Source organism: Stomoxys calcitrans, chromosome 5, assembly GCF_963082655.1.
Source record: "Stomoxys calcitrans chromosome 5, idStoCalc2.1, whole genome shotgun sequence".
NCBI classification, from domain to species: domain Eukaryota; kingdom Metazoa; phylum Arthropoda; class Insecta; order Diptera; family Muscidae; genus Stomoxys; species Stomoxys calcitrans.
Genome location: NC_081556.1, coordinates 102,242,660 through 102,265,918, shown reverse-complemented (window position 1 = coordinate 102,265,918; position 23,259 = coordinate 102,242,660). Strand labels below are relative to the sequence as shown.

General features: G+C 40.9%; 1 protein-coding gene across 1 annotated transcript in view; it reads right to left on the bottom strand.

The window, feature by feature from the left end:
• Nucleotides 1-525: 525 nt before the first annotated feature.
• LOC106088555 (probable multidrug resistance-associated protein lethal(2)03659) overlaps nt 526-23,259 on the bottom strand; it is a 36,259-nt gene continuing 13,525 nt past the window's right edge. The window contains exons 5-9 of the mRNA XM_059369393.1: nt 22,469-23,199; nt 10,947-11,798; nt 10,423-10,883; nt 5,349-6,127; nt 526-1,148 (exon numbers count right to left, since the gene is read on the bottom strand). Coding sequence (XP_059225376.1) covers nt 693-1,148; nt 5,349-6,127; nt 10,423-10,883; nt 10,947-11,798; nt 22,469-23,199 — 3,279 coding nt within the window. The 3' untranslated portion in view covers nt 526-692. The remainder of the gene's footprint in view (nt 1,149-5,348; nt 6,128-10,422; nt 10,884-10,946; nt 11,799-22,468; nt 23,200-23,259) is intronic.

Below are 23,259 nucleotides of genomic sequence, written 5' to 3'. Positions count from 1 at the left end.
TAAAAATGCATTTACTTTCTTTTAAAAAATCCGCAATTACTTTTTGGGCAACCCAATATATCGCCCAATATTCACTTCTAGAGCCATTGCAATCGCATTTTTTGACCAATCTTGCCAAAATTTTGCACAACACTTTTCTCGTTTAAGTTTCAAGCATTTCCGAAGCGGCATTTGATGATGAAAAAAATGTGCACAAGCTGTGTGCTCAATACATCAGAAACTGCACTGTCCACAAATCCACCATCGCCATGGCACAGATTCATGAATTAAAGTTTGAATTCTTTCAGCATTGGCCTTATTCGTCAGATTTAGCTCCCTCAGATTATCTGTTGTTCCCAAACTTAAAAAATGGCTCGGCTGAATAAGTTCCGTCCACCAACAATTCTCAATTTACATTTGTTCTTCATTCCAAAGCAAAGCATGCAAACAAATTTTATTTGTATTTTTGTACTATTTTTTTTTTTTATTAAAGTCAACCAAATTATTTTGGTATACTTTGGTATTAATTTTTTTGTATTTTTGTTCATTACAACTGAACTCTTAAATCGTTTCTTAGCCTAAATAAATTGAATGTGAAATACTTAGAATAAATTTTGCACGGACATAAGGCTGGAATTTCCACAGCGTTTTGACGCTATTCCTTGCCCAAGCGAAAAACACGAAGAGTGTTTTTTGTCTGTTCTAGAACATTGCTATAGGTCCTTTTTGCCATGCAAATTATCCTCATGTGCCTTTTGGGCAATTTTAAATAAACTCTCAAAGGTGGCATTGCCCGTCTGCTTAACCATGCCGTGGAAAATCCCTGTTTTGGAGTCGGTGAGTAGTTCATAGGGTGAGCCAAACTCCAAGGCACGGCCAGCATCCATGACCAAAACTTTGTCCGAATCCATAACGGTATGCAGGCGATGAGCAATGGTGAGCACTGTACAGTTATGGAATTTATGACGTATGGTGGTCTGTATCAGGGCATCCGTTTGGGGATCCACATTAGCGGTGGCCTCGTCCATAACAAGTATGCGATTCTCACGAAGAATGGCGCGAGCCAAGCAAACCAGTTGGCGTTGACCCACACTGAAGTTGGTGCCACCCTCGGTGATGGTGCTGTGTAAAGCATTGGGCAAATCGGTAACAACTTCCTTGAGTTTAACCTAGAAAAAGGACAAAAAACGGGTAAAAATGTAACATCATTATTTTTAAATTTTTTTCCAGTATGTGTTATTCTCTTTTTTTAAGAGAGGAAAAAAATTTTGATAATATTGAGATTTAACTGGATTTAACTTGGACCCTCCCCCTTACCCTAATTTTCAGAAACGCCAGATCTCGGAGATGGGTCGTGCGATTTAAGCGAAATTTTTTGTGCCCTCATATAGTTCCCTAGAAATAAAAATTTGGTATCCAAATTTCGGGTACCTAGGGGGGCCGCCCCACCCTAAAACCTACCAAACATATATTTAGACCATTCACGACAATATGAGTCTCAAATAAAAGGTATTTAAGACACGAAAACGTATCTGATATCCATTTGTCGAACCAAGTGCTAGGGGGACCACCCCACCCCCAAAACACACCTAGATCGGACATATTTATCGACCATGGCAATACGGGACTCAAATGAAAGGTATTTGCGAGTAGAATACAAATCTGATATCCAAATGTGGGACCACGTTTCTGGGGGTCCATCCCTTCCCCAAAACACCCCCCAAACAGGATTTATTTACTGACCATGGGAATATGGGTCTTAACCAAAAGGTATTTGAGTGTAGTATTAGAATCTGATATCCAAATATGGGACCATTACGACCATAGCAATATGGGGCTCAAATGAAAGGTCTTTGGGAGTACAGCACGAATATGATATCAATATTTGGGAAAAGTGTTTATAGGGCCACCGCACCCCGACAACACCACCCAAATAGTAAGTATTTGCTGACTTTTGCAACATGAGGCTCAAATAAGAGGGTTTTTAAACTGGAACACGACTCACTCATATGGGATTCGGACAAAGGCGCTTATATTGTTAAGCAATTAGTCTAGCGATATACTATATTCGTAGCATGATATTTCACTGGAAGCTCTTTAATTGTCGAAAGTAAATATTCCAAGGAAACTTTAGTTCCATATAAAGTAAAAGAAGGCGCAGCGGTGCGGGCCCGGATCAGCAAGTAAAGTATATATGTAATTGATCGGCGTAAAAATCTAAGACGATCTAGCCTTGTCCGTCCGCCTGTCCGTCTGTCTGTTGAAATCACGCTACAGTCTTTAAAAATAGAGATATTGAGCTGAAACTTTGCACACATTCTTTTTTTGTCCATAAGCAGGTTAAGTTCGAAGATTGGCTATATCTTGATATAGCCCCCATTTGCGGATCGGTCTATTGTATATCCGCCGATTTAGGATCTCAGGCCCTTAAAAGCCACATTCATTATCCTATTTTACTGAAATTTGTTACAGTAAGTTGTGTTAGGCTAGTCGACATCCTTCTTCAATTTGGCCCAAATCGGTTCAGATTTGGATATAGCTGTCATATAGACCGATCCGCCGATTTAGGGTCTTAGGCCCATAAAAGTCACATTTATTGTCCGATTTCGCTGAAATTTGGGACAGTGAGTTGTGTTAAGCCAGTTGATATCGTTTTTTAATTTGGCCCAGATCGGTTCAGATTTGGATATAGACCGATCCGCCGACTTAGGGTCCTAGGCCTGTAAAAGCCACATTTATTATCCGATTTTGCTGAAATTTGGGACAGTTAGATGTGTTAGGCCTTGCGACATCTTTCTTCAATTTGGTTCAGATCGGTTTAGATTTGGATATAGCTGTCATATATACCGATCCGCCAATTTAGGGTCCTAGGGCCATAAAAGTCATATTTATTATCCGATTTTGCTGAAATTTGAGACAGTGAGATGTGTTAAGCCAGTCGACATCCTTCTTCAATTTGGCCCAAATCGGTTCAGATTTGGATATAGCTGTCATATAGACCGATCCGCCGATTTAGGGTCTTAGGGCCATAAAAGTCATATTTATTATCCGATTTTGCTGAAATTTGAGACAGTGAGTTGTGTTAAGCCAGTCGACATCCTTCTTTAATTTGGCCCAAATCGGTTCAGATTTGGATATAGCTGTCATATAGACCGATCCGCCGATTTAGGGTCTTAGGCCCATAAAAGCCACATTTATTATCCGATTTTGCTGAAATTTGGAACAGTGAGTTGTGTTAGGCCAGTTGATATCCTTTTTTAATTTGGCCCAGATCGGTTCAGATTTGGATATAGACCGATCCGCCGATTTAGGGTCCTAGGCCCGTAAAACCCACATTTATTATCCGATTTCGCTGAAATTTGGGACAGTGAGTTGTGTTAGGCCCTACGACATCTTTTGTCAATTTGGCCCAAATTGGTCCAGATTTGGATATAGCTGCCACATAGACCGATCCGCCGATTTAGAGTCTTAGGGCCATAAAAGTCATATTTATTATCCGAAATTTGAGACAGTGAGTTGTGTTAAGCCAGGCGCCATCTTTCTTCAATTTGGTTCAGATCGGTCCAGATTTGGATATATCTGCCCCAAAGACCGATCTCTGGATTCAAGGCTTTGGGCCCATAAAAGTCGCATTATTGTCCGATGTCGCCGAAATTTGAGACAGTGAGTTGCGTTAGGTCCTTCGTCAGCCCTCTTCAATTTGGCCCAGATCGGTTCAGATTTTGCTATAGCTGCCATATTATCTGATCTCTCGATTTAAAGTCTTGGCTCCATAAAAGGCGCATTTATAATCCGATTTCGCTGAAATTTGACACAGTGGCTTAAGTTAGGCTTTTCAACATCCGTGTCGTTTCTGGTTCAGATCGGTCTATATTTGGATATGGCTAACAAAAAAACCAATATTTTTGTTCTACAAAATTGAACAATGACTTGCACTTAATGGACGACTCCATACCCGTGTCGAATTTGGTCCAAATCGGACCATATTTAGATAAAGGAGCTATGGGGACATAATTTATTTATTTTTCACCGGATTATGATGAAAGATGGTTTAAATATATACCCGAGGTGGTGGCCCGGCCGAACTTAACGGGTTTTTACATGTTTTTCCTGAAGACAAGCTTAATAATCGAATATATTTTTATACCCTCCACCATAGCATTCAGCTCCCATATTAACCGATTTACTCCTAGGACATTCAACATACGAGTCGAATATGGTCTAAATCGCTCCACAACCTGATATAGCTCCTATTGAAACCGATCACCCGATTTTACTTTTTGAGCCACTAGAGGGCACTATTCTATCCGATTTGGCTGAAATTTTGCACAATAACTTCTTCTATGACCTTTAACATACGTGCCCAGAAAGGTCTAAATCGGTTGATAACCTGAATCTCCTCCAGGGCACATCAATTTTATCAATTTTAAACTGATATGTCCGAAATTTTACGTATGGTGTTCTGTTAGGACTTACAACGGTGGCTCAAATCGGTCTATAACCTGATATAGCTCCCATATAAACGAATCTCCCGATTTTATTTATTGATCCAGAGGATGCAATTCTTATTCAATTAGTCCACAGTCTATGATTTCTGCTATAACCTTCAACATACGTTCTGAGTATGGTATGCCTCTGTCAATAGCCTGATATAGCTCACACTTATTGTCCGTGAAAATAAATTGAACATAACTTAGCCAAGACACAAACCTCTAATTTTAACACAGCTATGTTAAGTGATTAACAGAGCACTGTTAACTGATTTTATTTTATATTTTAAATAAAAAAGTCAATATTGAGCAATTTTTTTCCAAAAATTTTCTTAAATCACTTATCTATCACTAAAAAATGCTTAACAATAACTAAACCCTCAAACCTCTGAGCAAAAAATATATCTTGACGACCTATATGAGCAATTTTTAAAACTGTAGTGTAGTGAAATGGTTATAGATAGGTGATACAAACTATTACCAGGATAAGCTCCTACCAAGAGCTACTAGAGTCAGTATTCTCCATATTCAAATTATATTTCAGATTGGAGAAACTTGGTGTCTAAAGTTGTATTTGAATTTGACATGATAGCCCACTGTGCTGGACTGGTCGTAGATAGGTGATACAAACTAAATGTAACTAAATGAGTGTCGCAGAAAAGAAAACTTTGTCAACAGAAATTTTTGAAGTCAAAAAGGATGATCAACACTGAAAAATGTATCAATGTTCTCGCCCCAATTCGAACACAAATGTTCAACGGCATAAGCCGACCATAATTTAACAGGCACCATTGCCGTTCTTAATAGCTTGCCTCAAGACTATGAGAGCTGTCTCCAATCAAACTTTACGTTCCTATAACTGGTTTTTCCTTTACTTACCTCCTCTAGGGCTTCCCACAATTTGGCATCTGAGTATTCCTCGAATGGATCCAGATTATAACGCATTGAACCCGAGAACAGCACTGGCTCTTGGGGTATAATCGATATTTTAGATCTTAAATCATGTAAACCCATTTCTTGGGTATCTCTGTGATCGATCAAAATGGAACCATCATTGTAAGACAATCTGAAAAGGGCATTTATCAACGAAGACTTTCCTGCTCCTGTTCTACCCACAATACCGACTTTTTCGCAAGGTGCAATGACGAAATTCAAAGACTTGAGAACATTTTCTGTTTTTGGATCTGGCGAATAACGCAAACACAAATCGTCAAAGACAATGTTACCCTTCTCTGGCCATGATTGAGGTGGTTTCTTATCCGGTTTCGATTCCAATTCACCTTCGGGTTCTAAATCTTCATATTCCACGATACGTTCCACCGATGTCATGTTGTTTTCCAATTCGGCGGATTGACGCATGCCCCATTGCACCATTCCAGTTAAACCCATGGCCTGGGTAATAGCCAACCCTACATCTCCACCATTTTCGGGGGCAAATATGAAGAAACTCAGCGTTATTATGGACAAATAGATGACACAGCACCAGTCAAGCCAATAACCATACGCACGACTTGTAGTGACAAATAGATAAAAGCCCGAACTGTGGAGATCCTGATAATTGTCGAATTCTTGTATGAGAATATCTTGGGCCTCGAAAGCCCTTATGGTGGAGAGGCCATTCAGAGATGCCGCCATATGAGTATAGATGGGAGAACGTGCTGTAAGAAGAGTAACGAATAGTTAATGTAAGGAAGAAATTATTAATTTTAACAGTCATGATAAAAAAGAGGATAGGGGATGAGGCTTCATCTGGTCATATTCGACCGTCTTTAAAAATCCCTATAACTTTCAAACGTGCTAGTTTATCTATTTACTCTTGTAGCAAGTTTATGATGAGGAAATGGGCCCTTAAGGTATGAATTTAGTGTGGCGCCTATATAAACCGCATTTATGGACCAATCTTGCGAAAAGTTTGTACAACGCTTTCCCCGACCACTGCCACAATATCTGAAAAGTTAGCTCAAAATCGCTTTAGATTTAGATATAACTCACATCAGGGGCGTAGCCTGGGGGGGGGGGAGGGGGCGGCTCTAAACAAAAAATTTCATCAACATTTTTTATAATGACAAAATTTCATATTCATATATCGATTCAGTTTTTCGATTTTGATGTCTACGTATAAAAACGCGTCATTGACTGATTGGCGAACTGACTGATCAACTCCCAGCCCAAACGGCTAAAGCTAGAGTCATGAAATATGGCACGAATGTGTAGAGATGGGTTTCTACCGGGTAAATACCCAACGCTTGTTATTCAACAAAAAGGTTAAGAGGGGTGTCAAAACGCACTGTTTCAAATTTTATCAAAATCCGATGAAAAATGCTCGCTTCATGCGCTCAATACTCTATTTTGGGAGATCGGTCTATATGACAACTATATCCAAATACGGACTGATCTGGACGATATTCAACAAAAAGGTTTAGAGGGGTAGCGGAACTCGCTGTGGCAAATTTCATCGAAATAAGTTGAAAAATGCTCCTTTTATAGGCTCATTACACAATATCGGGAGATCGGTATATATTGCAGCTATATCCAAATATGGTCCGATCTATACCCTATTCGAGAGGATTGGGTAGGGGTCTACCAGAACACACTGTGCCAAATTTCATCGAATTCGGGTAATAAATGGATCTTATATGGCCTCAACACCCTATATCGGGAGATCGGGTGGTCGGTCTAAGGGCAGCTATATCCAAATTGAGTCCGATCTGAACAGAACTTCACAGAAATGACTAGGGGTCTACCAGAACTCAATGTGCTGAATTTCATCGAAATCGGATGAAAAATGACCAATTTATGGCCTCATGACTTTAAGTCTTGAGATCGGTCTATATAGCGGCTATATATAACTTAAATCCGATTTTATGAGATCAGAAATTCAGGTTTATATACAAAGAATACGAAACCATCAAACATTTTGTGAAAAATGTTTTTATACCAAAGATATCTGCAAAATTATAAATAACCAGCTTTTGGGTATAAATGGGTAAATACCCGGATATTTACCCAATTTACCGGGTAAATACTTTTTTGGGTATTTACCCATCGCCCATCTCTACGAATGTGGGTCTTGAGTTGAAGGCACGCGATAAGACGGGGTTTTGTGATATTCGTACGTTTAGGTATTAAAAAGTACGAAATGTTGACTTTTTATCCAGCGCGAACGGATAGGGCTTATTTGTACCGGAAGTGGGAGAAATGGTACGTTTAGAACAGCAATTGGTACTTTTTGGTACTTTGTTTGTTATTTGAACTGAAATTTGAATTTTGAATTTTGGAATTTAGATACACTATGGGAACTTAAATTGGAATGCAGAAAATGTTGCACATTTAGAAACAAAAAGTACCAAAAAAGGTATGAAATAGGTGAACTTTGTACCAAAACGTACTTTGCAGTGAGAAGGAGAAGGGTAAAATTAAAAAAAAAAATGCTAAAAGTGTTCGATGTCTTGACAAATATACGATAAGTTGTACTAAATATGAAGTGCTGAAATCATACCAGGACTGGAATAAAACGTACTTATGTGCTGTAATTGGTACTATTTAGTACTTTCTTTATAGATTGAGCTACAGATCTGAAATTTGGGATTCAGGTATATCTTGGCAGTATTTACCCGATGACTAGCCGATTTTGTAGATATTCGTTAATTTTGGTACTAAAACATACAAAGTGGTACTTAATTTACAGACTGAGGTACATCTGTGAAATTAGCGATACAGGTACATCTAAGCAGTATGAAACGGATGATTAGAAGAGGTTTTTTTTTTTAATTCATACATTTAGGCAATAAAGCTTTCAAAATGTTCTTTCTTTTTATATTCTTCAGCCACTAGATGGCGCAATTCCTATCCGATTTGGCTGAAACTTTGCATGAAGTGTTTTGTTATGACTTCCAACAACTGTGCTAAGAATAGTTCATATCGGTCTACAACCTGATATGGCTGCCATAAAAGCCGATCTTGGGTCTTGACTTCTTGAGCTCCTAGAGGGCGCAATTGTTATCCGATTTGGCCAAAATTTTGCATGAAGTGTTTTATTTTGCCTTTCAACAACTATGTCAAGTATGGTTTAAATCAGTTCACATCCTTATATAGCTGCCATATAAACCGATCTCCCAATTAGACTGCTTGGGCTTCTAGAGGGCGCAATCCAATGGATAAGATCCAATATGGTTGAAATTTTGTAAAAGACGTCTTTGAAAGGCTTCCAACAACTATTTCGGTTCATAACCTGATATAGCTGTCATATGAACCGATCTCCCAGCTTGGCTTTTTGAGCCTCTGGAGGCCGCAATTATTACTCGTTTTGATTGATATTTTGGAGGTGGTATTTTTCTATGACTGGTGTTTTTCTATTTGAAAAAGTCATTCAAAGAACTTGACAGATGCTATCCATGGTGGAGGCTATATAAGATTCGACCCGGTCGAACTTAGCACGCTTTTACTTGTTAGCTCTCAAAAACCCTTTCATATGAATCCCATTGTCCCGTTTGGTATACACCTTCATTTTGGGCATAATTTTGGGATGGGGCAACCCCCGGGGATTGACCCAAATTTTTATATAAGTTTCGTATTGTATTGTATCCTCAACTACAATTCGTTTGAGTCCCATATTGCTTCGTTCGGTGTACATGTCCATTTGGTGCATTAATTTGGGGTGGAGCGCCCCGTCTGGGTAAAGAGCACAACTTTTTATATATTGGGTTGCCCAAAAAGTAATTGCGGATTTTTCGTGTAGTCGGCGATGACAAATTTTTTCACAGCTTGTGACTCTGTAATTGCATTCTTTCTTCTGTCATTTATCAGCTAATAATTTTAGCTTGCTTTAGAAAAAAAAAAGTGTAAAACTAGTATATTTGATTAAAGTTCATTCTAAGTTTTATTAAAAATGCATTTACTTTCTTTTAAAAAATCCGCAACTACTTTTTGGGCAACCCAATATGTTTCGTGTTCTACTTACTAACATCCCTTCGTTTGAAGTCCATATTGTGCCGATCGGGCTACATGTCCCCTTGAACTGGACCCCATATTTTTATATAAGTTTCTTCCTCTAGGTCTATTTACATTGCATTTGATACCCATATTGTCCCAATCGAAAATCATGTCAATTTTTTGCGGCTTTTGGGGGTGGGGCGAGCCCCCCGACACTTGGGGTCAAATTGTTTTATAACGTTCGTACTCTGCTCTTGAATACCTTTCATAGGATACCCATATTGTCCCAATCAGTTAACTTGTCCGTTTAGGTGGGTTTTGGGGTAGGGCGTCCCCCTCTGTAATTTGACCCCAAAGTTTTAAAACAATGTTGTGTTTTTGGGTTAGCACGAGGGACCATACAAATTTCGCTTAAAGCGTTGCACTCATCTCCAAGGTCTGGCTTTTTTTTTAAAAAAGGAATCAGTCAAACATGTCTTTTTGAGTGGGTTTTGGGGTAGGGCGTCCCCCTCTGTAATTTGACCACAAAGTTTTGAAACAATTTCGTGTTTTTGGGTTAGCACAAGGGGGCATACAAAATTTCGCTTAAACTGAGGCACTCATCTCCGAGACCTGCCTTTTTTTTGTAAAGGAGTTAGGGGGAGGGTCCGACCCCTCTGTGGATTTCACAAAAGAAGTACCATACTTTCACCGGGGTGTACCATAGGGTAACCCTACCATCTGTGATGAATTTCATGAAAATCGGTTCAGCCGTTTTTAATATAAAAGATATTGAGGAGGCCACCGTTGCGCATTAGATGCGAGATTAGCACGTCCGCCTATGGCGCTGAACGCCAGGGTTCGAATCCTGGCGAGACCATAAGAAAAAATTTTCAGCGGTGGTTTTCCCCTCCTAATGCTGGCAACATTTGTTAGGTACTATGCCATGTAAAATTTCTCTCCAAAGGGAAGGAAGGATGGGGTGATATATGCATATATCAACCTATCCTTCAGTCGTAGTTACATAACTCGCTAAACTTACTTATTGCCTCCAAACGCTTCACATCCCTCGATGTCTTCAAGTAGAATGAACGCAAAAGGTAGAATATGGTCATCAATATAACCGTAAATAGAAGATTCCAAGGATTAACCAAGCACAGCACCACTATGATACCAAACAAGGCGAGAAAGATTTGCACACAATCATTCATGACTTGAGGCAAGAGTTCATCGACTTGGCCCATATCTTTGGAAAAACGATTCAATATGCGACCCGTGGGATTGGTGTTGAAGAAATACATAGCAGCCCTCGTGACGCCAAGGAACATTTGATTATGCAGCTTGGTAGAGGCATTCATGGCCACATTGAAGAACAAGACACTGCGTAGCAAAGCGAATATCACCACAGCCACATTCAGGGCGGTAAATATGTAGATGTCCACAGGATCGGTTTTTACATCGTCATCCCCGGATTGCTGAAGTTGATTTTCATTCTTGTTTACCCTAAAATTGACATTGAAGATGAATATAGGCCAACTATAAAAAAAAACCTTTGCAACATCTTACCAATATGAAAGAAAGTAGTCGGCAGAAGAAGCCAACACTTGAGCCGCTATACAAAAGAAGATCATGGCAAATAGTATGAGATAGTTGCCACTGCTGGCGAAATATCTTTTGTATATGGAGAAACCGATTTTCCCTTGTTCCATTGATTCTTGTGTTTGCTTGGGGGCCTCTTTCTCATCTTGTTGCACGGATTCGGCATTCGAACCCACTGAGCTAACACTTATTTGTCTTTGCTTCATGGAGCGTTTTTTATGCTCCCCATCGCCATCTTCAATTTTGTCTTCCAACTCCTTTTCCACACCATTCTCATCGTGTAACAATAATTGGGCATAGTCTATGCCACTGTTGCGCATGGATTCATAAGTGCCCACAGCACGCACCTGTCCCTTGTCGAGGATGACTATGAGGTCAGCCTCCTCAAGGAATTGCAGTTGATGTGTTACCAATACCACAATATGATCCTGTAGGTAGCCACGCATGCACTTATCGAAAAGGTGACGCCCCACATGGGTGTCCACAGCACTCAAAGGATCATCCAGCAGGTAGATATCTGCCTGACGATACACAGCTCGGGCCAAATTAATGCGCGCCTTTTGACCACCTGACAATGAGGCACCGCGTTCACCCACAATGGTCTTATCACCATAGGGTAGCAGCTCAAAATCCCTCTCCAGAGCACATTTCTTTATGGTGATATTGTAACGCCTCCGATCCATTGGTTGACCAAAGAGAATATTTTGTCGTACTGTACCCGTGAATAGCCAAGGCTCCTGAGAGGCATAGGAAACTGTACCATTTACAGAGATCGAGCCAGAAACTGGGGGTAATTCACCCAATATTGTTTGTATTAAACTGTGGAAGACAAACGATTTAGAAGGAGTTAGTTCTGTTCCTGGAAAATTTGAATTTGGATCAGAATTAAAGACATTAAAGACGATGGATAGATGTCACGATGATAGTTGAAAATGTCCCTAAGGATAAAATGCCAATTAAATTTCCTCTAAGGATATTATCTTCTTTCCGTCTTCATCAGACGTTTGACATCTGTGTTGTGTAGTTCAGATGCGTCCCTTGTCATCCATTAAAAAAGTTGAACGACTCTTTAACGACCATTCTTCTGCTGCTGAGGTACTCATCATTGGTAAGTACCTTAAAAGTTGAATGATGTTTCTCACAATCATCATAAGCAACCTTATTCCGGTTCAAAGGACCAATCGCTGCGGAAACATTATGGCCATAGGTTATTTAAGGGCGCCATTAACTTGCCCTGTCATAACGAGCATCATAGGCGCTCAGTATTTATGTAAGAGCCGGTGCCGGTAGGCCGCCCTCTTACTGAGACACTCCGCTCGATACCGCTAATTCTTCGCGACTGCAGTTGCAGTAACTCGGTATGTAGCATACCATCATCCGCAACCTGTAGACGCGCCCGAAAGGTTCCAGCTAAGCTTCTCCTGACAACGATGCCTGTGTGGTGCTCATTGTTAACCCATGTTGGGATACCCGTTGGCATAGTAGCATATGCATGTTTTCTTTGATCTCGCCAAGTTCTTTCTCCAGAGAGCGAAGTTATGACCAAAAAGGTCAGTAGATCAAAAGTTCTGGCCTCTAGAATGTTAGCGAAGTGCAAAGTGGTCAACTTGGACACCCTGTATCTCACACTGCCTCAAAGATATTGACCGAACAATGCCATTTTGCTGAAAGTCTCTGTCCTTCTCTACCAAGTTCTTACTTCAGAGAGCCAAGTTATGCAAAAGGGTCAGTAGATCACAACTTCTGGCCTCTAGGATGTTAGCGAAGTGCAAAGTGGTCAACTTGGAGACCCTGTATCTCACACTGCCTCAAAGATATTGACCGAACAATGCCATTTTGCTGAAAGTCTCTGACCTCCTCTACAAATTTCAAGGACATTTTTACCCCTTAGATCAACAGATAACAAATTGTGGACATATTACAAATAGTTCGTCCTCTCACGATTCTAATCACGCCATAGGATTTTCGGCGTCCTACCGGCTGTTTCGCTGTTCCACAGTGTTACATGCGAGTTAGTCGCCCACGGCCTTAACTTGGACTGCGTCGACCCGAAAGACTTCGGGCTAACCAAGTCATTTGACGGTAGTCCTCTGGCCTTCACTGTCAAATCGTCTGTTTTCTCATTCCCAGTTACTCCACTATGGCACGCCACCCAATCGATGGGGATTTTCCTATCCTCGGAGAAGGCATTGGTCTCCTTCTTATACTGCAAGACTGTTCGTGACCTTACCTTCCTGGATGTTATTGCCCTCATGGCCATTTTACTGTCCTTAAAGATATGCACACTCGACGTTCTCGCGTTAACACCTCACGTATTCCATGATCGCCCGGATCTCCACCTGCAGGACCGTCAGGCAGTCTTAAACAGATCTCAGTCCTTGGGTTCCCAGTGTAAACCCTCAGGCTCACTCTGTCCTCTAGCTTTGATCCATCCTTGTAAAATGATATTCCAGATGGCAATGCTAGGGTTCAGTCAGTCCAGGACAGTGCCGCTGGCAGTAATGCACTCGCACTCGACCTCAAGTGTCGTCTCAGGTATCCGATCGGAAATCTCCTCCCTTCCTTCCAGATTTCCTGTCGTTGCCTAGATTATGCCGCGATGGTATTAGCTGCGGTCATCCTCAATCCATTCTCCTATCGCCTTAAGTCTCGCAGCTGCAGTGACTGCCTCACACTTAATCTGTATGTCAATGGGTCGGAGGCCACCGTAGCGCAGAAGTTAGCATGTCCGCCCATAGGAGGGGCGAAAAAATGCCCCCCTGTGGCGTGCCCTGTGCCCCTTTCTTTTTGGCATCGAAGGATTCTTCCATTTTATGCCCAACTTCGTTCAGGGCCCTTGATATAGGCATGCTGTTTGTATTTGAGCCACCGTAGCGCAGAGGTTAGCATGTCCGCCTATGACGCTGAACGTCTGGGTTCGAATCCTGGCGAGACCATCAGAAAAATTTTCAGTGCTGGTTTTCCCCTCCTAATGCTGGCGACATTTGTGAGGTACTGTGCAATATGTAAAACTTCTCTCCAAAGAGGTGTCGCACTGCGGCACGCCGTTCGGACTCGGCTATAAAAGAGGAGGCCCCTTATCATTGAGCTTAAAACTTGAATCGGACTGCACTTATTGATATGTGAGAAGTTAGCCCCTGTTCCTTAGTGGAATGTTCATTGGAAAAATTTGCATTTTGCATTGGGTCGTATATCTAGAATAGTCGCCAGCATCTCAGTGGGCGTGGTCCTCATCGCTCCGCCTATGCCAAGACACCATGTTCTCTGAACTTGTTATATGGTCCTTATGTAGCACTCTTTCTCCATAACAGTCTGCCAAACTACTGAGGCGTAAGTAATTTTTGGTTTAATCACACTCCTGTAGAGCCTGTGGACTATTCTTGGATTCAGGCCCAATTTTGATCCCACGGCCCATCTACATAGTGCCTCAATCCATTTTCCCATCGCCTTAATTCTCATAGCTGCAGTGACTGCCTCGCACTTAATCTGTATGTCAATGAGGCTTATATCTAGAATAGTCGCCAGCGTCCTAGTGGGTGTGGTCCTCATCGCTCCGCTTATGCCAAGACAACATGTTCTCTAAACCTGTTGTATGGTCCTTATGTTGCACTTCTTCCCGAAACTAATGAGGAGTAAGTAAGTATTGGTCTAATCACGCTCCCAATTTCGAGCTAACAGCCCGTCTACATAGTGCCAAACATCTGTGAGCCTTCTCAGTATGCTCCTGAATGTGATACTTCCAATTAAGTTTCCTATCCAAGATCACTCCGCGCCCCTGCACTACCTGATGTTTTAGTATTAGGATCTTTGCTTTTCCTAGTTTTGCCAACATTGAGAGCGTCGGTGATTGTCTCGTCGTCGCCCCTCTATCCGCAAGACGGCATTGAGTTCTCTGTCACTGCACTGCCAGAAGTTTCAATATGAAGATATTTGCCTATCATAGTCTCCCCAATTTTGAAAATCGCAGCCATGGTCCCGTAGTACGCCATGCCTTTCGTCTAAGCCAAACTTGTCACGGAGACTTGATCAATGCCCACCACAAGGAGAGTTACTCTGTGGAAAACCTCTCATTTCTCCACGATCAAATCTTGGTTTTGCTTGTTTAAGATTTCCATCAGGCGTTCCCTCGCAATTTCGCCGTCCATATCCTTGATGAAAACCGTCGTGAACTGTGGGATGTCCATCTTTCTCACAGGGTCGGGCTTTGCACGCCCCGCGAAGTGTGGATACTTCCAACGAGGTTTTTGACGGTACCACTTCATTCCTCTGAAGCAAAGCGCAGCGTTAAGATGTCTCCTCTATACTCGTAGCTCATAATTCGTATGGGTTGACCCCCTTCAAATGTCCATCACATGTTCGATAACCTGTTCGTTTACCAAATGCTTTAACTGAGACCGATGATCTCGTGGAATCCTACCGGATGTACAGCCGACAACGATGACTACGTAAGTCATCTCATCTCTGTTATGCTTTCTTGCCACTTCGGCGTAAGAGGGCGGCTCCTTAGCTTTCTCAGCGAATATCTTTCCCTTTTGTGAGGGATGTGGTATCCTTTTAGAAGTCGCAGTCTTCTATGAAGACCCAGGGGCCGTGCACGCATTCTTATTGTTGTTCCAACTATGCCTTCCTTTGCATAACAATGTCTGTGGGGAGGATGGATTGGTCTTCCCAGAGTACTTGAAAGCTGTGAGCTCTTTTTCCTCTTCAGCGTCTTGGCAGTGTTATGCTCCCCGGGAGATCTGATTATCTTTTCAGCTTCCGTAGAAGTGTCTGGAATGTGAGAATATGAGCATGCTGCATTTTCGGCCGATTGCGCTGCCGGTACATACTTCGCAGTTGCCTTCGTCGTACACCGAATCGCTTTCTCGGTCTATTTGTGAGCTTAGCAAAGCCATCGTTCACTTCTGCAGTCATCCCACTATCAACATCTTTCGATTCGGCTGCAGTGACTGAATCTGAATCGGAAAAACCACCTTTTCTTAAAACTTTGAACTTTCATTTTACTTGTTATGTCTAAAGTTTTAAAAATTTTCTTTCTTTTTTTAGGTGGTGCCAGATTAAATGTTTCTCCCAAGTCAAATGTATCGAGCGTGCGGTGAGTACATGTATTGTAGTATTTTATGTGGAATTTATAGTGAATAGGCTTCTGGAGTTATAGGTTTAATTGATAAATTCTTTGCGAGTATTTATAATGACAGCATATATGGGTTGCCCAAAAAGTAATTGCGGATTTTTTAAAAGAAAGTAAATGCATTTTTAATAAAACTTAGAATGAACTTTAATCAAATATACTTTTTTTACACCTTTTTTCTAAAGCAAGCTTAAAGTAACAGCTGATAACTGACAGAAGAAAGAATGCAATCACAGAGTCACAAGCTGTGAAAAAAATTTTCAACGCCGACTATATGACAAATCCGCAATCACTTTTTGGGCAACCCTATTAAATGATCTCCCATTTTTACTTTTAGACGCTCTAGAGGGCTCAATCCTCTTCAATTTAGCTGAAATTTGGCACAACGTATTTTATTTTGATTCAAATATCCATGGCAATTTTTTTAAGTTGGGTCATTATAATTTTAAGTTGGGTCATTATCGGAGTGACTTGTGTCATTTTCGTTTTTCTCGGAAACGACTTGACCGATTCGCAAATGGATTGGTTCGTATGAAAGCCACTAATAGTATCTACAATTCCATCCTTATTTTGCCTACCTAACACTCGTACCCACCACCATAGGATGGCGGTAAACTCATGTCGTCATTCTGTTTGTAACACCTCGATATATTGATCTAAGACCCCATAAAGTAAAGGGTGATTTTTTTGAGGTTAGGATTTTCATGCAGTAGTATTTGACAGATCACGTGGGATTTCAGACATGGTGTCAAAGAGAAAGATGCTCAGTATGCTTTGACATTTCATCATGAATAGACTTACTAACGAGCAACGCTTGCAAATCATTGAATTTTATTACCAAAATCAGTGTTCGGTTCGAAATGTGTTCATTCACCGTAAAGTTGCGTCCAACAGCATCTTTGAAAAAATACGGTCCAATGATTCCACCAGCGTACAAACCACACCAAACAGTGCATTTTTCGGGATGCATGGGCAGTTCTTGAACGGCTTCTGGTTGCTCTTCACTCCAAATGCGGCAATTTTGCTTATTTACGTAGCCATTCAACCAGAAATGAGCCTCATCGCTGAACAAAATTTGTCAAAATTTAAACACATTTCGAAACGAACACTGATTTTGGTAATAAAATTCAATGATTTGCAAGCGTTGCTCGTTAGTAAGTCTATTCATGATGAAATGTCAAAGCATACTGAGCATCTTTCTCTTTGACACCATGTCTGAAATCCCACGTGATCTGTCAAATACTAATGCATGAAAATCCTAACCTCAAAAAAATCACCCTTTATATCTATCCTTAGTCGTCTCTTCATTCCGAGTCGATCTAGCCATGTCCGTCTGTCCGTCCGATTGTCAAAATCACGATAGCGATCGAACGCGTTAAGCTAGCTGCTAAAAATTCTGTAGAGATACTTCCTATTGATGTAGGGCATTGGGGGATTGCAAATAGGCCATATTGGTTTAGATTTGGATATAGCTCCCATATAAACAGATTTCCCGATTTGACTTCATGAGCTTCTGTAAGCCGCTTGTCTGCTTTGTACTGTTATGATTATCAATAAATGAGCCAAATACGGTCTAAATCGGTCAAGAACCTGATATAACTCCCATATAAAGCGATCTTCTGATCCGACATCCTTAGCCTTTACAAGCCGCAATTTTCATCCGATTTGGCTGAAATTTTGTTTGGTGTTCTTTTATGACTTTCAATAACTGAGCCAAGTATGGTTTAAATCGGTCAAGAACCTGATATAGCTCCCATATAAACCGATCTTCCGATTTGACATCTTAAGCCTTTACAAGCCGCAATTTTCATCCGATTTGGCTGACATTTTGCACATAGTGTTCTGTTATAAGCCATGTGCGGTCTAAATCGGCCAAGAACCTGATGTAGCCCCCATATAAACCGATCTTCCGATTCGACATCCTTAGCCTTTACAAGCCGCAATTTTTGTCCGATTTGGCTTAAATTTTGCACACTGTGTTCTTTTATGACTTTCAATAACTGAGCCAAGTATGTTTTAAATCGGTCAAGAACATGATGTAGCTCCCATATAAACCGATCTTCCGATTTGATATCTTTAGCCTTTACAAGACGCTATTTTTGTCCGATTTGACTGAAATTTTGCACTTAGTATTCTGTTTCTACTTCCAACATCTGAGCTAAGTACGGTCTAAAGCGGTCAAGAACCTGATATATCCCCCATATAAACCGTTCTCCCGATTTGACTTCTTAAGCCCATGGAAGCCGCGATTTTTCTCCAATTTGGCTAAAATTTTGCACAAAGTGTTCTGCTATGATTTCCACCAACTATGGTCAAAATGGGTCTATAACCTGATATAGCTGCCATATTTTAGCAGAATCCATGGAGGCAGGTTTCCAATCCGGTCCGGCCGAACTTAGCACGATTCTACTTGGCTAAACTAACTACTTTTTGTGTCCCAAACGGCACATACGATTGGTTGATGTTTTTTTTTGTCCCAGTCGCCTATGGTTTTTTTCTTGTGTTGGACTCCATGGAGGTAGGTTTCCAAGATTCGGTCCGGCCGAACTTAGCACGTTTTTAAATACTTGGCTAAACTAACGACTTTTTGTGTCCCAAACGGCACATACGATTGTTTAATGTTTTTTTTTTTGTCCCAGCTGCCTATGGTTTTTTCTTGCGTTGGGCTGTTGCCAGTATATTTTCCTTAGTTTGGATATCAAATTCATACTCTACTCCGGTCTGCCAACATCTACGTTTGGAATCCAGTCCCTCAGACACTAGTCAAAGACTTTTTCTTCGAGTCGCGAAAATGTGCTGTTAAGGCGCTTGGTCCCTTAAGTAATCTCAAATGCATATTCTACTGTTAAAGAGTTTTCATTTAAGTCCAATTTTATCCCGTAAACTTCTTCCCTCAACACTTGGGGGCAATTTTTTGAACAAAGTTCGAATTTTACTCTTCAATACCTTTCATTTGACATCCGTATTGTCCCAATCGGTAAACATATCCGTTTGGGTAGGTTTTGGGATGGGGCGTCCCCCCAGATTATTTGACCCCAAAGTTTTACACCAATTTTGTGTTCCAAAATTGTACTGAAATCGATGCGCCCATCTCCGAGATCTAGAGTATTTGAAACTCGGAGAAAGGGGGAAGATTCAGGGATCAGATTGGTACCTTTCTCTCGCATATTGTCCCAATCGACCGATATTGAATGGTATTTAGCGGTCGCCAATCCCTATGCTCTAAGATTGTATACCCGATTCATAGATAACTGCCTATGAACTTTTATTCCATGCATGCCCGTTTTGGGATTGGGGAGGTCCCGTAGGATATTCTTATAGCAGACTCGTACTCTACTACCCATTACGTTTCATGTGGGTATCAAATGCTCCAATCGGTAAATGTGTAATTTTTGGGATGTTTTTTTGGAAGTGGGTACGGTCCCACGGCATTTGGTGTCAAACGTTTATATCAAGTTGTAATACGTGTCCGTTTGGATGGGTTTCTGAGTGGGGCGTCCCCCCCAGTTATTTGATCCCAAAGTTTTATACCAATTTGAGTTGCAGTAAGCGGGCACACAAAATTTTGCTTAAATCGGTGGACCCATCTCCGAAACCTAGGTTTTTTTTTTTAAATTGGGGAAAGGGGGTAATATCCAGAGATCAGATTAGTACCTAACTCTCGTAGACCTTCCCTTTCATTCCCATATTGTTCCGTTTGGCCTATATGTCGTATTGAAGGGTATCTAGTGGGTCGCCAGACTCTTTGTTCTAAGATTGTATACCAGAGTCATAGTCTACTGCCTATGACCTTTTATGTGATACCCATTTTGTGATTTTGGTCATACATGCCCGTTTTGGGATTGGGGAGGTTCCGGACGATATTCTTATAGCAGACTCGTTCTCTATTTCCCATTACCTTCCACTTGATACCCACATTGCTCCAATCGGTAAATTTGTAATTTTTGGGATGTTTTTTGGAAGTGGATTCAGCCCCACGGCACTTGGTGTCAAACTTTTATATCAAGTTGTATTCTATTCTTAAATACCTTTCATTTGATACCCATATTGTCCCAATCGGCAAATATGTCCGTTTGGATGGGTTTCTGGGTGGGGCGTCCCCCCGGTTATTTGACCCCAAAGTTTTATACCAATTTGAGTTACTGTAAGTGGGCACACAAAATTTTGCTTAAATCGGTGCATCCACCTGCGAGATCTAGGGTTTTTAGATTTTGAGGAAAGGGGGAAGATCCAGGGATCAGATTAGTACCTAACTCTCGCAGACCTTCCCTTTCAACCCATATTGTTCCGTTCGACCTATATATCGTATTGAAGGATATTCAGTGGGTGGGCGGTCGCCAGACTCTTTGTTCTAAGATTGTATACAAGATTCATAGTCTACTCCCTATGACCTTTTATTTGATACCCATTATGTGATTTTGGTCATACATGCCCGTTTTGAGGAGTTTTGGGATTGGGTAGGACCCGTATGCAGTTCTTATACCAGATTCGTACTCTACTTCCAATTACCTTACATATGATACCCATATTTCAACAATCGGTAAATGTTTCATTTTTGTTTTGTTTTCAGAAATGGGGTGGCCTCACGGCGTTTGGTGTCAATCTATTATATGAAGTTGTACTCTACTCTTAAATACCTTTCATTTGATACCCATATTGTCCCAATCGGTAAAGATGTCCGTTTGGATGGGTTTCTGTGTGGGGCGTCCCCCCCGGTTATTTGACACCAAAGTTTTATACCACTTTGAGTTAAAATAAGGTGGCATACAAAATTTTGCTGAAATCGGTAGACCCATCACCGAGATCTAGGTGTTTTGAAAATTGGGTAAAGGGGGAAGATCCAGGAATAAGATAAGTACCTTACTCTCGTACACCTTCCCTTTAAGTTTCATATTATCCCGATCGACCTATATGTCGTATTGAAGGATATTTCGTGGGTGGGCGGTCGCCAGACTCTTGATACACATATTGCCCCAATCGGCAATCATGTCCATTTGGATGGGTTTTTGGGTGGGGCGTCCCCCCGGTTTTTTTACCCCAAAGTTTTCTACAAATTTGAGTTACAATAAGAGGGCATACCAAATTTTGCCTAAATCGATGGACACATCCCCGAGATCTAGGTTTTTTGAAAATTGGGGTAAGGGGGAAGATCCCTTTCAGTCCCATATTGCCCTGATCGACCTATGTGTCCTATTGAAGGATGGGCGGTCGCCAGACTCTTTATTCTAAGATTGTATACCAGAGTCTTAGTCTACTCCCCATGACCTTTTATTTGATACGCATTTTGTGGTTTTGGTCATACAGGGTGGCTGATGAATATTGCTACAATGATGAATATTGCTACATTTTTTTTTCGGTGTATGGAATACATTTTTCTTTTATTCATGTTAAATTAAATTATTAAATTAATTATTAAATTATTATTAATTAAATTAATTAATTAATTAATTAAATTAATTATTAAATTATTATTATTAAATAGAAAAAAAGTTATTACATTTTTTTTTGGTAGCGGCTTTCATCAGCCACCCTGTACATGCCCGTTTTGGACCAAGTTTTTATACCAAATTCGTACTCTACTTCCCATTACCTTATATTTGATATTGAAATTTTGCCTAAATCGATGGACACATCCCCGAGATCTAGGTTTTGTGAAAATTGGGGTAAGGGGGAAGATCCCTTTCAGTCCCATATTGCCCTGATCGACCTATGTGTCCTATTGAAGGATGGGCGGTCGCCAGACTCTTTATTCTAAGATTGTATACCAGAGTCTTAGTCTACTCCCCATGACCTTTTATTTGATACGCATTTTGTGGTTTTGGTCATACATGCCCGTTTTGGACCAAGTTTTTATACCAAATTCGTACTCTACTTCCCATTACCTTATATTTGATACCCATATTGCTCCAATCGATAAATGTGTAATTTTTAGTATTTTTTTTTTTGCCCCCCAGCAATTGGTGTCAAACTTTTATATCAAGTTGTATTCTACTCTTAAATACCTTTCATTTGATACCCATATTGTCCCGATCGGCAAACATGTCCGTTTGGATGGGATTCTGGGTGGGGCGTTCCCCCAGGGTTATTTGACCTCTAAGTTTTATACCAATTTTGTGTTTCTGGGTTACCATAAGGCGGCATACAAAACTTTGCTTAAATCGTTGCAGCCATCTCCGAGATCTGGCGTTTTCGTGAAAAGGGGTAAGGGGGAGGGTCCGCTCCCCCTTCGGATATCAAAAAATTACTGTGAAAGTTTCAGGAAAATCATTTAAATTTGAGTCTATACGGAACAGACAAACAAACAATCAAAGCGCAACAATTTCATTTCTATATAATAGAAGTAGATAAAAAAACTTACGTGGATTTGCCCGATCCCACTGTACCAATAACTGCTATCAATTGTCTGGGCTTAAACTCCAAGGTTACATTATCCAAATTATTCTCCAGCGCTTTTCTATCCCATTTGGCGGTCATATTGGTTATTACAACTCCCGGCTCCTTTTCTGCAAATGGTTTTTCAACTTGCTCCAAACTTTTTCCATTTTCATTAGTTATGGCTGGTACAAAACCATTTCCCTTTTCCTTCTTCTCCATCAACTCGGTTTCTTCCAGAAGCATGAAATTCTGAATTCTCTTGAACGATACCAATGTCTCGGCCACCTGGGTAATGGCTATGGGGAAGAAAACTGTCATTGTGGTTCTCAAAATGCCATAGAAAGCAGTGACAGCGAAGGCTTTCTCAGCGCTCAGAAATTGTCCCAAAAGAACATAGCCCACCAAACTGCTGAATACCGATATTCTGGTAAGGAACATGATGAACGAGCCCACTATGCCACGTATGTAGTTGACCAGGCGAATGGCCTTCATTTCCTTGAGGCGGGCATGGGCTACCATTTTGCCAAAGGGAATTTCCCAGGCATACATTTTTATGACCTGTATACCCGATATGATTTCATTCATCAAACGCACACGCTCATCGGTGCAGAGGGCAGTGCGCAAACGCAATACAGATGTCTTTTTGCCCAAATAGCCTTGCAGGGGCACAAATAAAAGCATGACGGCCACACCAATCAGGGAACTGGGACCAATCTGTCAAATAGATAAAAGGCTTAATGAAAACATTTTTTTTTGCATAAATTGTACCATCAC